Here is a 17,648-nt window from a genome sequence, read left to right on the forward strand (position 1 = left end):
TATACCATGTTCTTGGATTGGAAGAATCAACATTGTGAAAATGACTCTATTACCCAAAGCAATCGACAGATTCAATGCAATCCCTATCAAACTACCACTGGCATTTTTCACAGAACTAGAACAAAAAATTTCACAATTTGTATGGAAACACAAAAGACTCTGAATAGTCAAAGCAATCTTGAGAAAGAAAAACGGAGCTGGAGGAATCAGGCGCCTCGACTTCAGAGTATACTACAAAGCTACAGTAATCAAGCCAGTATGGTACTGGCACAAAAACAGAAATATAGATCAATGAAACAGGATAGAAAGCCCAGAGATAAACCCACACACATATGGTCACCATAGTTTTGATAAAGGAGGCAAGAATATAAAATGGAGATAAGACAGCCTCTTCAATAAGAGGTGCTGGGAAGAGTGGTCAGCTACATGTAAAAGAATGAAATTAGAACAGTCTCTAAGAGCATACACAAAAATAAACTCAAAATGGATTAAAGACCCAAATGTAAGGCCAGACACTATCAAACTCTTAGAGGAAAACATAGGCAGAACACTCTATGACACAAATCACAGCAAGATCCTTTTTGACCCACCTCCTAGAGAAATGGAAATATAAACACAAATAAACAAATGGGACCTAATGAAACTTAAATGCTTTTGCACAGCAAAGGAAACCATAAACAAGATGAAAAGACAACCCTCAGAATGGGAGTAAATATTTGCAAATGAAGCAACTGACAAAGGATTAATCTCCAAAATTTACAAGCAGCTCATGCAGCTCAATAGCAAAAAACCAAAAAACACAATCCAAAACTGGGCAGAAGACCTGAATAGACATTTCTCCAAAGAAGATATACACATTGCCAACAAACACATGAAAGAATGCTCAACATCACTAATCATTAGAGAAATGCAAATCAAAACTACAATGAGGTATCACTTCACACCAGTCAGAATGGCCATCATCAAAAAATCTACAAACAATAAATGCTGGAGGGGTGTGGAGAAAAGGGAACCCTCTTGCACTGCTGCTGGGAATGTAAACTGATATAGCCACTATGGAGAACAGTATGGAGGTTCCTTAAAAAACTAAAAATAGAACTACCATACGACCCAGCAATTCCACTACTGGGTATATACTCTGAGAATACCATAATTCCAAAAGGGTCATGTACCACAATGTTCACTGCAGCTCTATTTGCAATACCCAGGATATGGAAGCAACCTAAGTGTCCATCAACAGATGAATGGATAAAGATGTGGCACATATATACAATGGAATATTACTCAGCCATAAAAAGAAACGAAATTGAGCTATTTGTAATGAGGTGGATAGACCCAGAGTCTGTCATACAGAGTGAAGTAAGTCAGAAAGAGAAAGACAAATACCGTATGCTAACACATATATATGGAATCTAAGAAAAAAAATGTCATGAAGAACCTAGGGGTAAGACAGGAAAAAAGACACAGACCTACTAGAGAATGGACTTGAGGATATGGGGAGGGGGAAGGGTAAGCTGTGACAAAGCGAGAGAGAGGCATGGACGTGTATACACTACCAAACGTTAAGGTAGATAGCTAGTCGGAAGCAGCTGCATAGCACAGGGAGATCAGCTCAGTGCTTTGTGACAGCCTGGATGGGTGGGATAGGGAGGGTGGGAGGGAGGGAGAAGCAAGAGGGAAGAGATATGGGAACATATGTATATGTATAACTGATTCACTTTGTTATAAAGCAGAAACTAACACACCATTGTAAAGCAATTATACTCCAACAAAGATGTAAAGAAAAAAAGAAGATGTGGCACATATATACAATGGAATATTACTCAGCCATAAAAAGAAACGAAATTGAGTTATTTGTAGTGAGGTGAATGGATCCAGAGTCTGTCATACAGAGTTATGTGAGAAAGAGAAAAACAAATACTGCATGCTAACACATATATATGGAATCTAAAAAAATAAAAAGGTCATGAAGAACCTAAGGGCAAGACGGGAATAAAGACACAGACCTACTAGAGAATGGACTTGAGGACATGGGGAGGAGGAAGGGTAATCTGGGACTTAGTAAGAGAGTGGCATGGACATATATACACTACCAAATGTAAAATCGATAGCTAGTGGGAAGCAGCTGCATAGCACAGGGAGATCAGCTCAGTGCTTTGTGACCACCTAGAGGGGTAGAATAGGGAGGGTGGGAGAGAGGGAGATGCAAGAGCGAAGAGGTATGGGGATATATGTATATGTATAGCTGATTCACTTTGTTATAAAGCAGAAACTAATACAACATTGTAATGCAATTATACTCCAATAAAGATGTTAAGAGAAAAAAGAGATATATGCACCCCAATGTTCATTGCAGCACTATTTAAAATAGCCAGGACATGGAAGCAACCTAAATGTCCATCAATAGATGAATGGATAAAGAAGATGTGGTGTACACACCATTGTAAAGCAATTATACTTCAATAAAGATGTAAAAAAAAAAAAAGATGTGGTGTGTGTATACACACACACACACACACACACACACACACACACACACACAATGGAATATTACTCAGCCATAAAAAAGAATGAAATAATGTCATTTGCAGCAACATGGATGGACCTAGAGATTATCACACTAAGTGAAGTAAGTCAGAGAGAGAAGGACAAATACCATATGATATCACTTAACATGTGGAATCTAAAATACGACACAAATCAACATATCTACAAAACAGAAATAGACTCTCAGACACAGAGAACAGAGTTCTGGTTGCCAAGGGAGAGGGGAGGTGGTGGAGGGAAGGACTGAGAGTTTGGGATTAACATATGCAAACTAGTGTATATAGGATGGATAAAGAAACAACAAGGTCCTACTGTATAGCACAGGCAACTATATTCAGTATCCTCTGATAAACGACATTGGAAAAGAATATATATAACTCAATCAGTTTGCTGTACAACGGACATTAACACAACATTGTAAATCAGCTATATTTCAATTTAAAAAAGTAACAGTGTAATATAGGAAAAGGAAAGATCAAGTGTATTTTCAGATTGTGTTTTATACTTAAACTCAAAGCAACTCAATTTTTAAAAACACTATCAAGATAAAAGAATTTGATAAGGAGGGTAAAAATAAGTAGGCAAATAACCCCAATAAAATACAAATAATGCTAATAAAATACAAATAACCCCAATAAAAGTGGAAGCTACAACACAGAATTAAATTTATTAAGAAATCTTATTGCTTAATACTATAAAATCTCAATGAAAACTTAAAACAAGATCTGATTCAATTTACAGGTAAGTGTATGTTCCTTGATGGAAAGTCAATATTTAACAAAATTTTCCTGTTTATATGTAAGGTGTGCAATTATACAATTCCAAAATGAATCCCAATTCTACTTCTCTTTCTTTTCTTTTGGGACCAGATGGAATTATTTTTAAATTCCTATGGAAGAGTATACATCACAGAGAAGTCAAGAAATTCTGAAAAGTATTTGTGACAGGAGAGTTGCCTTATCAGATATTAAAATTTATTCAAAATAGCAAACTTTTATTATTGGCACAGGAATAAACAAACAGATTAGTGGAAAAGAAGAGCAAGTCCAAAAACAGTTCAAATATATAAGAATATCTGATATATAGCAAAGTGGCAACAACCAGCTAAATAAAAATGGCAGTTGGAGAAGTACAAAAAGGAAGAAAGAATCTACCACACCACTACAAATCTTCATTCTAAGGTGCCTGCTGTCACAGTATGGAGTATCATAGTCCTAAGAGTGTAATGACTATACATCATTAAATTCAGGAATGGTGTATCAGAAACACAGGAAGCAAAAAGAAAAAAAAGAATGAAGAAAATCTCAAGATACCAAAAAAAAAAAAAAAGAGAAAAGTACTAAGTTTTAATAATGAGAGGACAAAGGAACCTTGGCAAAGACTTCGAGACTGGATGTTCTACAATCATTCATTCATCCACACAACCAGCATTTACTGAAAGCAAGGAATACAGAGCTGACACACAGGTAAAGAAGTACAATGTAATATAAATGTCAAAGTATCTGTGCAACCATATTAAGAAGATGTCCATACATTTTATCTATGAAAATAAGAGAAAAGTTCATAGAAAAGATAGCATTTAAAATACTTGGTATTTAGAATGACTGAACGTTTTTAAAGAGGAAAAGGTTGTGGGAGTGGGATAGGGATTAACAAGGATTAATTTCCAGAAAGAGGGAAGAGATGTGCAAATGCAAAAGTGCATGAGAAAACACGCGGTGGTTGGAGAAGAGAAGCTGGGGTAGGTAAGTATTGATTCTGCTAATGTTTCAGTTGCCCCTTTCCAGGCAAAGATGCCATCTGTTTGCATACTAGATTTGTCTCCTCAGAATCAAATTCCTTCCAATAGCAATCTAAGTTCTACAGATCAACCAAAGGACAGATTCACTGCAATCAAGCTGAGTGGAGGATAATCTTAGGAAAAGTAACACTGCCACACTTAAATCTTGAGCAGTTCAAACCATGAGACCTTTCTTTTATTTCCTGTTTTCTCTGTCTGCCTCTTTACCAGACAGACACAAATATAGGAGTAGCCCTGAGAATATCTGTCTATAGCTCTTAAGGCACTGGAATTCTACACTATAAACTGTAAGTATGACAATGTATTGAAATTTTTAAATGCTGATGTTTTTTTCCCCGTTGAGAAATACTACTGGGAAAAGTCAATTGAATCTCAATTGTAAATTGTTTCAATTTGGATCTAAGGGTAAACAACACAGTGTCCTTTGTTTGTGGGCACAGGGTGGGAATTATTATTAAGTACCTTTACAAATTCTTGAAATTTTGGAAACGGACACATGACAGACATGATATTAACACTCCTATGGATAACTTAATTTTTAGAAGTGTGACTGGTTTGATCTGAGGAAGCAGCATTTCCACTTGATAAATTACTAATGCTTTATTTCTGAAGAAGAATGTGTAGTCATTTATCTGGACATTTTTGCTAGCAGATAGGACTGTTGCAGATACTTCTATATTAATAGCTGGGACTTAGAAGGTGGGAGTGGGGGCTTGTTCTGGGGTTTCTGTTTTCTGTCTTAATACGTGGGAAGAATGCCTCAATCAAAACTGTGTGACTTTTTAAGGGAAATACGTATCTGTGGAATGAGATTTTTAGAAAAGCCAATCTGGATGACATTTTATCGTTCAGATTTAAGGCTGCTATTATTTGGTGTACTTATGTAATCCCACCTAGTACCCTTGATGGCACAATATGGCCAGATACAGAGCTAGGAGATAAAAAAAGAGGGGCGTGGGGTGCCTTCTTGGTCTTGTTTAGTGTTTCTCAAAGTATAGCTGTGTGCAATTAACTGGGATGCTTGTTTAAAATTTCAGATTCTGATCCCCCACTTTCAGAGAGTCTGATTCAATACTCTGGAGCAGGACTCAAGAATCTACACTTTTAACTACTACATCAGCTGATTCTGATGCAGAAGAGAAACACTGATGCATGCAGTAATGGCAAAGGACAAATTAATGATAACCACTACAGACGTTAACTTAGAATATTTTCCTAAGTGAATAAAGCAGTTGATTTAATAAAACTATTATCATTGACTTTAGTTACACTGATAAATATTACCAATTATACTATAACTCATTGCTGATAGTTAATAATGCCGTACAGTTCTTTAAAAAGCTATACCAAAAGGGCAATTTTTCAAGACTCTGTCAAAATATCACTCTATAACAGAAATACAGTTCAAAAAATTGACTATCAAAACTTAAAAAAAATATATAATTTAAATAAAGCCCTTTTATTTCAAGGTCCTTAAGGGAATACTGTTACGCTGTTCAGACTTTTTTTAAATAGTAGAACTGATCTTTTTTCATATCTTTTCTCTGGTATAAGAAGCACATGCTTTACCAGTCTTCCAGTCCTCACCCCACACACTCCTACACATATACGGGTTTTTTAAACAAGTCGATCTTTTAAATATTTTACACTGCATTCAAATAAAAAGTAATCAAAAATAACACGTGCCATACAACGTCTTTGTTAGAGTGACTCTTGCGTTGGTACGGACTACTGAATTCACCTATTGGATATTTCATTTATATGTAAATAAACTGATTTATAGATCAATAAAGAATCATGATTATGGGGGCTTCCCTGGTGGCGCAGTGGTTGAGAATCTGCCTGCCAATGCAGGGGACATGGGTTCGAGCCCTGGTCTGGGAAGATTCCACATGCCGCGGAGCAACTAGGCCCGTGAGCCACAACTACTGAGCCTGCGCATCTGGAGCCTGTGCTCCGCAACGAGAGAGGCCGCGACAGTGAAAGGCCCGCGTACCGTGATGAAGAGTAGCCCCTGCTCACTGCAACTAGAGAAAAGCCCTTGCACAGAAACGAAAACCCAACACAGCCATAAATAAATAAATAAATTTTTAAAAAAAAGAATCATCATTATGGGACAGCTGACTAGACATGAAAATAATCTAATTACTTTAAACCAGATATTATCATGGTAGCCACTGAAATATATATATGTGCACACACATGTGTGTATATACATGTATATATACACATACATATATGTAATTTAAGGCTTATTAAAGATACTTACTACTATTAATAATGTAGCTCGGAATCATTTTACCTTTTAATATTGCTGCTGAAATTCCAATGGTAGCACAAAATAGGGGGGAAAAAAGCAAAGGCATTAAAGAGTTATATGGAATAATATTTTGCCTGTGTTTGATGTGCTTAAATGCATGTATACAGGAAAGAAGATCTGAGTTGGAAAAAAGGGCTCAGAAAAAAAAAAAAGCAGGCACATAGGCGGATTTAAGAAGATCAGAAATCCTTTCTACTGTTTCTATTTATACATCCTTACATACATCCTACTCACTCCACAGTCCTTAAATAGTTGACATCTCAATGAATCTCAAAGAATAAAGCAATACAAGAAGACAAGACAAAACACTAATTTGGCTAGCACTAGATTATTGCTAAGCTTTTTTTTTTATTGTTCCACTTGGAAGATATACTGAATTGAAAATGAATAAGTTTCCTACCTATCTGCCAAGCAAACATCCCAACATCAACAACCCTGTGCAGATTATACAACTTTATCCATTTAAGGGGGGATGGGAGGAGTACTGCTCTCTCTATAGGTATCTCCAGTGGATAAGAAAGACTGCTGTTATAAGCAGGATTTCAGTCTATATCTGATGGTTCACTTTCCCTCATTTCTCCTCTATTCCTAGATGTGAAACTATGAAAGAATACTAGTTAAGACCTTGCATTTATACAGCAATTTGGGTTTCAAAGAGCTTTCAAGTTACTAACAAACATTTTGGCCTAGAGAGGACTATATCATGAATTAAGGCATGCTATCTTGTTCTTCAGGCATCTGCCATGTATAACTCTTGTAACTTATAAATACCTATGTGATGAACTTGGATCTCAATGGAAAGAAGCTGCTAGATTTCTATTGCCTTCATCAAGACAGTGGTCATTTGATTATAGGTGGCCTGGTAAAACCCCACTACTATTATATTGTATACAACACCCTTCTATACAATCTCTTTTTATTCCTTATTAAAAAAATAGAAGATGTAGCATCAGTGAAATTGAATGGTGAACATCTGTGGATATTAAAAATGACTCAGTGTAATCTCTTGTATTTTTATCACTGGGCAGAATTATAGCAAAAATTATAAATTACATACAAAAATATAATTCTAGAAACATTCTAACTCACCGAACAAAGCAAAATAAACATTTTACTACCCTTTTTTCCAAAAGAAAAATATATTTTGAAACCATCTTCTAAAAAGTTTACTTCTTTTACCAGTGAATCATAAATAATCTTTTTGTAACTCATTTTTGTTATCAAGTTAGGAAAATTAATGCTACGCTGAATACAAATGATTTTTTACCCTTACCTCGATCTTTTGCTTTGTCAGAAAGGAGGACCTCTACCTCCTCATATTCCCGGATGGCGTCCAATATGATACTTCCTTCTTTACTGAATAAGAACAGCATGGGGATTGTGATGTCATCTGTGTCCTTTCCATCACCTGCCATCTGGAACAGAGGGGCAGTATCACTGCTGCTCCCCTCATTGTCATCTAGCCAGAAAATGAATACAGCAAACATAAAAACGTTCATCCATTAAAAAGGTCTAGCTACCAATCTTTACCGTTGTTTACCTGTTGACAGCATTAATTTTCTGCATCAAGAACCATAGAAACACTCATACTTTTGGGGCCCACTAATTCTACTCCTAGAAATCTATTCTGAGGAAATAATTCAAAAGAAGCAAAATGATCTATGCCTGAAAAAGTTTACTGGAGTGCTTTTTGTAACTGTCAACAACTGTAAACTATTATAAGTAAATTATAACGAACTACCTGAGGGAACACACAGAAAAACAAAATGTTATTATTACATAAAAAAAGTAGAACACAAAATTCTAGGATTATGACTATAAAGATTTCACATGCTTGTGAAAAAGCCTAAAAATGGAAAAATTCAAAGACTTGAATTACAATGATAGAACTATGAAATTTTATTGTTTAGGATTTCTTCGAATGGCATTATATTGTTTTACCAAACTACAAATTGACGGTTCTTTTTAATATACTGTTCACAAGGAATAATTATGACTATACTGTTTTTTCCTCTGTAAGCTGAATGACACACTATTGTTACTTTACGCCGGCTAAATAATAGGAGTACGACTGCTCAATACTGTTTTACTGGCGATGCCAGTTATGTCCAGCCCTAATCTTACATGCCAGTCTCCCTGGAGAACTTGCCCATCCCTTCACAGGCAGCTTGCGTGGATAGGCCCTTCTAGGTGGAGAATACCATGTAGAACCCATCCCCTTAGCAGTAACTGACTAGACAAAGGATGGTTACCTGACCCTCAGTCTCTCTGCTGCTTGTCACTGTTACAACCACTCAACTCCACCACTGTAGCTTGAAAGTGGCTATAGATGACATGGAAACAAACTGACATGCTGTGTTCTAGAAAACTTTCATTTACAAAAACAGGCAGTGAGCTGAACTTGGCTTGCAGGCTGTAGTTTGCCAACCACTCATTTAAGTTATGAAGCAGAATTTCTCCTAATACTTACTTAGACTAATGAAATTCATGCATTCATTAAATTAACACTGGCGTGCCGATATGAGATAAGCAAACGGCAAAGTAAATAATGTTTCACTGAACTAAATCCTACTGTTTTATTTTAAATCTCTTAATGTTTATTTACCCTGAGTTCAAAAAGGAAATCTATCCTAATTAGAAAGAACAAATTCAAAATGGAGTTCCCCTGGGAGACAATCTATACAGAAGAACTAACTTCAAAAATAGGATGTGACCTCAGGTTTTCCAGTTCTTTCTGAATGTAAACTCATATTTACTTAAAGCATAGAAAAATTTATATTTTCCCTGATAGTCATGCCCTGCTTGTCAGGATATCAGTGATTTTTCTGTGGAAAATGAAAAGGCAAACACACTGGTTGAAATACATGCGTAAAATGATTTGAAGTTTATAATTTCAGTGGAAAAAGACCCAAGGAGATAAAAACTTGCTAGCAACTAGTGCTTATACCCATGGTATGTCAGTTATTTTAGGAAATTTTATATATACTATCTTCAAACCTTACAACCACCTAAAGGATATTTATTACCATTTTCACTGGAGCTAAAAAATACGCTATGGAATAAACAGATAAAGAAACTAAAGCTGGGCCAAGGTCACACCATGATTTTGTGGTACAGCCAGGAACTACAACCCCACGTGTCTGACTCCAAAGCCGGCACCTATGTGGAGTCATGGATACTTTCAGTGACTCCCCACTGGAGGTGGCAGGGTGTAATTCTTGCTCCTAGAGGGCTTTGGATCTCGTGGGCCCATTTTTTTATCCGTGGTATTGGGTGTTTTTAGCACTCACTCCTACTGCACCTTCACACCGGACCCCAAGTACTTTTATTGGCATTAATATACAGAAACCCAAATCTAGACTTTCAAACAAGATATGAGATATATACACATTCTTAAGAGTCATTGGATTACCTATCCATTATGCTGGCTAGTGAAGTAAAAATAATGCCAAACTCTGATAAAAGTTTGGAAAATGAAAGGAAAAATCCTAAAAATTATGTCTTAGTCAACACAATGACATGGAGGCTTACTTACCAATAACAATGCCACCAATGGCTCCAGCATTCTGGATGTTGCGTGCCTTTTCTGCAAACATGCACTGTCCTCTTTGTATCAAAGCAATCTTTCCCATCACTGCCTCAGGGTTAGTAAGCTCTGAACAACCATTGTACGGTTTACTGCTTGCAACAAATCCTCTTGTCTGGCAGAAATAAAAGTAACTTAAGTAATCTTTTATCTTCTCCAATCACTACCTAGCCATTAAAATTCAATATCTAGAGCTTTAAGTAGACCTCACTTCTTTTCTAATGCTAACATATACAATATATATTTAGCATAAATTTTTGTTTTGAACATTTTGTATATTATAGTACCCAACCAATATTTCTACTGTGCTTTGCAGTTTATGAAGCATTTTTACGTAAATTACTAAACCAGATCTTTATAATGACTCTGAGTGAAGTAATACAGATAATATTTCCATTTTACGTATGGGAAAACTGAGATTCAGTTTACATAATTTGCTCAAAGTCACTATGTTAGTAAGTGGTAAAGTTGGAACCTCAGGCTGACTCACTACGTACCCATACCTACACTTACAAGAAGCTGGGAACCATTTTTAAACCATCACTGGTAACAGGAAAAATGGATTTAATCTACATGAATCTGCAAGCAGCTCTTCTTCCTAGAAAAATTAAATCCACCAGAGAACTGATTTTAAAGATGTGAGTGTAAAGATGTTTTAAGATCCTTCTCTCTCTTAGAAGGTAAACTCCACGAGGGCATAAATCTTCACTGGTTTTTGTAAACTTGATACATAGCAAATATCTAAAATACTACCTAGAATAAGAGTTATTGAATAAATGAATCAACTGTAAACATACATAGCTTTAAAATATACACTAGAAAAAGTTTAAATTGGGGGTAACAGAGTTCAAAGACCACTGGCTTTAGATGATCAGAATACTTGGGTTCTGGTCTAGTGGCTAGCTTTGCTACCACTTAGTCAGACAGTTGAACCTGTGAACTTCATTTCCTACAGTAAAACTAATACGATCGACTAGCTTAATGGCCTTCCAAATTTGCTCAGTGGAACCTCAGTGTCTGATGCTCTCCACAGCCACGTGTCCGGAGCACCTCTGCTTTAGCTGTTCCCTACATTAAGCCTCTGAGTTATTAGATTTTTGTTCAAAGAAAGGTTTCAGTAGTTAAAAAGTTTGAAAACCATTTTTAGATAAGTTAAAGGCATTGAATTAGAGAACAATATCTGAACATTTTAAGTAAAATTCTATAACCATACTGCATACATAAATTATGACTCAATATTTTCAACATACACTTTTAATTTTAATCTACTTTAATCTGGGAGATTAAATATTTAGGTGTTTTAAATAAGTTAAAACTACTAAATTAGAAAAGAGACTAAGAAATTAGACAATACTTAAATAATATTTGAGTTCAATTTCAACAAGCATATTATAGGTGTACATACCTCTTTATGTTTAGACAGATCTAGCCCAAACTGAGCTGGACCAGCAGTTAACACTACCCGGCCAAAAAATGGGTGAGAAACAATTTGTACAGCTCGTGGAGGTAGCTGCTGCTCTTTTTGTTGTTGACTTGACAATTCAATCATCTCCTGCATAAACCTCAACCCATCTTCCGCGTCAATTGAACTAGCAGCCTAGGAAAGAAACAAATTAATTTTATCCTTTCTTTCTGGAAACTTTCAACTTTTTGATTTCTTAAATACTACTGCACTATAGTTTTCTACTCTAAAATTTATCCTATCAGTTTTGGTCTCTACCAAATATTTATGGCCTTATTTGTTCTCAAAAATATTACTTCTGGAAATATTTTCTGAATATAACATCTGTAATTTTTATTAATGTCTCTTTCACTGTCCTATAAACCACTTTTGATACAAATTGAGAAGTGCACTTCCACTAAATGCTCACTTTGCTTGTTCTCTCCTCTGGTTGCCCTTTTAAGAAATAAACCTCATAACTGACCCACATTTCCCTCCTTCTTTGAAATTATGAACCAACAACCAGATTAAATTCAAAACATAAGTATGAGGCACCTATTACATCTAGTACTTGACTAGGCACTAGGGACATAATCTTTTACTTTAAGGAGTTTGTATCTAGAGGAGAGAGACATGTAAAATTAGCTATGATAAAATTTCTCAAGTGGGAAAGTAGACTAGTAACATAGACAAAGGAAGGACTGATTCTGTCAGTGTGTATCTGGGAAATATTTGGAATGATTCAAATTGAATCTTAATAGAGGAAAAGTTGAAGAGTGCCTGACTACAGGAGGAAAAGGATGAATTCCTAACACCTTATAGAAAAAGTCAATGGAACCTGACAAGGGATAGAGGATAGAGGAGAATGGAAAGGAGCTGGGAGAAAGAAATGCAAGCCCATTCTGAGATTTCTGGTTTTGGTGACTTAGAGAATGATGATAGGGTTGACTGAGATGGAGAACGAAAAGGCAGAGAGACAGACTGTAGTGGGAGCAGGGAGAGAGAACAGGTTTGGACAGATTGAGATTGAGATGCAGAAATGTACGACAGGCAGATTATAGCTGGGTTTAAAAAGTAAAGTAAAGTTGGGTTTAAGAAGTAAAGTAAAATCAGGATTACATACATGTATCACGTGTACAAAGATGACAGCAGAGCTTGTAGAAATAGATGACACTATTGAAGAAGAGTATAGTAAGAAAAACATACGATCCAGATTCTTTGGTAGTGCCTACACTGAGTCGTGCCGAGAAGAGCTGCAAAGGAATCTACAAAATATTGCACAGAGTATTTGGAAAGGTGTTGCTGGAATACCCTGGAAGCCAAGAAAGGGGTAGGTTTTAAAAAGAGGCCAGCCAACAGTTACATAAAAGTTCAATCAGAGGAGGACTAAGAGGCTACTGGCTGGCAATTATGTCACTGGTGACCCATGTGAAAGCAATGTCATCAGGGATGTCATTCCCACCGCTGGGGAGTGAGGATGAGTGAAACGTAAGGAAGCAGGCAGAGTCTTGTTAGGGAAGGAGGGATGATGTGGCAAGAATAGGGATGAGACAGAAACCTGAGGGGAAGGCAAGGTGAGGGGAAGGCAAGGTGGTGGGAAGGCTGAATCCGAGATTATGGGGTATCCGAATATGGTTCTATGTTGAAATTATTTCTCAAACTGTAGTTTTCTCAGAATTAATGCAGTAATAAGGTGAATAATTTAAAGCCCTTGGGTTATGAAAGCTTTTAAAGCAAAAATCAATAAAAATTTCCTTAAGAGGTATGTTATGTTTCCTAGGCATAGATAAATAAATGCATATTTTGATTTCTATAATGAATAAAGTATTTAAATTCAGCTCTTTGGAAACTAAAATAGTATAAATTAGAGATATAAATATTAAAATGAATTATTAGCTTTTAAGATTATGTTCTAAATAAAATAGTGGAAAGACAAGCGACTGAGAAACAGAAAACTTAAATCTGAGTCCTATATTTGACCATATTAACGTAAGCAAATTACTCAACCTACTTGTGACTTGATTGATTTATACTACAAAGGGGTTGAATCAGATGGCTTTCCAAAATACTTCCAAGTTCTAAAATTCTGATACTCTGACTTTAAACCACACACTGAAGGTTTTTAAAAAGCCAAATGTCATTATCTTATTAAAGCTACTGAGACCAAAGAGGACAGAGATGGTAGCTAATTAGTACAGCAATGTCTTACTTGGATTGCATGTTGAACCAACTGGACTCTCCCATCTTTGAGGTGAATCAAACTCACCCCCATCTTCTTCAAGATTTCTAAATGCTCAGGGTTAGTGGCCATGAAATCTCTGGCTCTCAGAGGGGGTTTAGCTCCACTCCTGAAACTCTCCTCTCTGCTAAAAGTAATTATAGGCAAGGCTTAAAAAAACCCACAAGTCAGAATTGGGAAAAAAAGCATAAGGCAAACAAATTGCTAGTTTTAAACTAGTGAAAAATGGAATAACTAGAAAGAGTTACTTACCTACATATAACTTAGGTTTTTAATAAGTGGTATAGCTTTCAAATATATTTTACAGTTACAAAAGCTTGTATATTATCTATAAGGCAGTATTAATCAACAGCATTACAATTATTTGAAGGTACACAATAGGTTGGCTTAGAGATTTATTACTATTTATTTCTCCCTCAAAAATCAGATGTTGGGGCTTCCCTGGTTGCGCAGTGGTTGGGAGTCTGCCTGCCGATGCAGGGGACCGGGTTCCTCCAGTCCGGGAGGATCCCACATGCCGCGGAGCGGCTAGGCCCATGAGCCATGGCTGCTGAGCCTGCGCGTCCGGAGCCTGTGCTCCGCAACGGGAGAGGCCACAACGGTGAGAGGCCCGCGTAACGCAAAAAAAAAACAACTCCCCCCCCCCCAAAAAAAAAACATGTTTCTCTCAATATTTTAAAAGCAAAACAATACTTATATCAGTGAACAATAACATTCACTTAAGAAAAAATAATTTTTAAAATTTTCCTAGTAATGGTTTTTCTAATGTAACTATTTGGAAGAAAATGCACTCATTAAGGCAAAAAGTTTTATTCAACAACCAAGAATAAGTACCTCATCAAAAAAATCAAATCAAAACAGTTATTTTTCCTATACAGAAACTACAGATGAAAGGAAAAATATTTTCTACATATACAAAATGTGGAAATATTTGATGAAACTGTTGTGTAAAAATGTGCTCTGGATCTAGAGGGGTGGGATAGGGAGGGTGGGAGGGAGATGCAAGAGGGAGGAGATATGGGGATATATGTATACGTATAGCTGATTCACTTTGTTATAAAGCAGAAACTAACACACCACTGTAAAGCAATTATCCTCCAATAAAGATGTTAAAAAAAAAATGTGCTGTGGAAGTTACAAACTATCATACGCTGCCATAATTACTTGGTTCATTAAACAAAAGATACACAGAAAATTTCCATAATAATAAAAAGACATTACTGCAGAATAAACTTTGCTATCTAACTTTACTCACCAATTTTTAATTTTAATCAGTGATAAGTACATACTCAATATTTTTAAAATCTAAATGAATGTCTTCTTGGCTGTTATATGTTCCTGACATTCTCCGTCATTTACTAAGAATTAATTTTGATATTAACAAATATAAAATAAGACATCTTACACTCTGATGATGCCTCTAGGACAGCTCTTGTCCACCACATTTTTCAAGGGTTCACGAATGCTCTGAGCATACAGTGGGTCATTAGGGAAGAGAATCTGAGTGTTTGGACAAGTCCAATCAAAATTACTGTCATCCAGTTCTGTATATTCTGAAGTCTAAAAATATAAAAGAATGTTATGTAAATAAAAATAATTATTTTACTTTATAGTTCGTTCAAAGGAAACATTAAGTGAAATGTAAGTATACACAGGATGTAATACAAGAAAACAAAATAAGAAAACATCAAGGGTACTTCTCCTACCACACTACATTTATAGAATTCTAGTCATGGATTACTTTTTCCTTGGAAAAACAAAACAAACACATAGGAGTAAAAAAGAGAGTAAGACATTTAGTTGAAAAACATAACCTACTGTGTTTTTTTTAGAGATTCTTTGATTTGTAGTAGAGAGCCAAAGAGGTAACAGATGAGCTTCTGTTGTAAAAATGTAATCTTCTATGTCAAAAATAACGTCTTCTTTATCCGCGAATAACAGGTAAAGATATTTAAACATTTCAGCCAAGAAGAAGGAATCCATTCTAAAATAAAAGGTTACAAATAAATCTAACAACATAAAAATATCCAAATGTCAACTCTCTGAAAGCCACAGAATCAAGGTCAATAAACCTGTCTACACCAGTACAGACATCCAAAGAACTATAGAATGTATCTATCCCCTGGTGGTAATAGCCTTGACTCCAAGCATATTCCAAGGAAATGAAAAAGACCAGAAGGGCTGCCTACCACACAGGTGCACTAAATCTTGTCAATACTGCAGACAAGGTTTTTCTATGGACCTTCTGGGGGAGAGTTTTCCATTTCTTCTACAGGGAGCCAATAGCAGGGAGGTAACACATATGATCTTTACTACTGAGGACCATATAAGAATCTTCAATAAATATTAATTGAACTGGATAAAGTAATATGATTTTGATGCAGCCATTTAAGTGATAATCAAGAAGGCTTAAAAGTAATCATTTACAAAAAGTTACATGAAAAAAGTACAACACAGAATCACATGGACTATGATGATAACTTTGTAAACATTTAAATACCTGCCCAGTGTGACTTTACAAATGATTTAATGTTATAACGTTTTAATAAACACTTTAAAGGAAAGCTTTTATAAAAAGTGGTAGGAAAAGAGCACAGTTGTTAGATGGAGTTACAATAACAAGGAATTTAATTATATGTGCTACTTCCCAAAGCATCCTAGCTTTTAGCAGTTACTAGACAGGCTGCATAGTTTCGCAACTGGCCAAGCACAATCCCTGGCACACAGCAGGCACTTGTTAAACGTTTGCGAATGCAAGTTTAAACAGCATTACTAAAGAATGAACTGGAGAGGCAGCTGGACATAGCGGTAAAGAGCTGGGGATTTGGAAATAGAAAAGAACTTCTGATGACGAGCTATGTGACCAAGGAGGATATTATATAAGGACGGTGAGCTTCAGTTTATTCTGAAAGGACATAACAACAATACATGCCTAACAGTGGTGCAAAGACTAAATGACGTACTATAATGTCAACTATTTAGCATAGCACCCGGCATGTGTATGAGCTCAAAAACAGCGCTATCATTATTTTTCCCAGACATAAATGATGTTTTATTTTGGAACAACAACTGTAACGTTTCAACACTTCTTTGAACATTTTGGATGTTAATCATTTTATAACGGATAAAATACTTCCCTGTCAATCTGCAATACACTTATGGTAATTTAACTTTTTCTGGAGGACTGACGGTTATTACCATAAGCAAATGTTAGCTTAAGAACTGTAAACTGATGTGCAAGATTTTGATTTTTGGCAAATTCCACAAGTGATTACGAAACAGATGATTTGTAAATGTTTAGAAAAGACTAGAGACGTGGTAAGATCACTGCAGTATGAGTTGGGTAAAGCTAGCAAGTTTGGGTATCGTATCACATAATCTATTTTGTACTTTAAAACCATAAATATGTACACAAATGCAAACACACAGGCATAAAAAATGTCTGGAAGACTGTTTCTAAAACTGCCAACAGTGATTATCTTAGGATGGCAAGCGGGGAAAGTATCATAGGGAAGATTTTCATATTTTTTTTGCCATTTAAATTCTTTAACTGATCATTTATTATAAGAAAAATACAGATATTTCTTTTTTGAAAACTGTGTGTGGGGGGCCAGGGAACGGAGACACTGGTGAGCCAGACAACAGCACTGGTAGCTCCGTAGGGGAACAAGCAACCAAATGCAAAGAGCATTACATGGAAAATTTTAAGGCATA

General features: G+C 35.9%; 1 protein-coding gene across 6 annotated transcripts in view; it reads right to left on the reverse strand.

Moving 5' to 3' along the window:
• The window catches only part of EDEM3 (ER degradation enhancing alpha-mannosidase like protein 3), a 90,440-nt gene that overhangs the window by 22,552 nt on the left and 50,240 nt on the right, over positions 1-17,648 (reverse strand). For 3 of the 6 annotated variants that reach the window (XM_032640189.1, XM_032640206.1, XM_032640179.1), the window contains 6 exons: positions 15,753-15,918; positions 15,340-15,494; positions 13,905-14,058; positions 11,660-11,851; positions 10,204-10,369; positions 7,942-8,127 (listed from right to left, as the gene is read on the reverse strand). In XM_032640189.1, coding sequence (XP_032496080.1) covers positions 7,942-8,127; positions 10,204-10,369; positions 11,660-11,851; positions 13,905-14,058; positions 15,340-15,494; positions 15,753-15,918 — 1,019 coding nt within the window. Of the gene's footprint in view, positions 1-7,941; positions 8,128-10,203; positions 10,370-11,659; positions 11,852-13,904; positions 14,062-15,339; positions 15,495-15,752; positions 15,919-17,648 lie in introns of all 6 variants that reach the window. The other 3 variants (XM_032640171.1, XM_032640163.1, XM_032640197.1) reach the window with 1 other exon arrangement.

The sequence above is a fragment of the Phocoena sinus genome, chromosome 1 (genome assembly GCF_008692025.1).
Source record: "Phocoena sinus isolate mPhoSin1 chromosome 1, mPhoSin1.pri, whole genome shotgun sequence".
NCBI lineage: Eukaryota > Metazoa > Chordata > Mammalia > Artiodactyla > Phocoenidae > Phocoena > Phocoena sinus.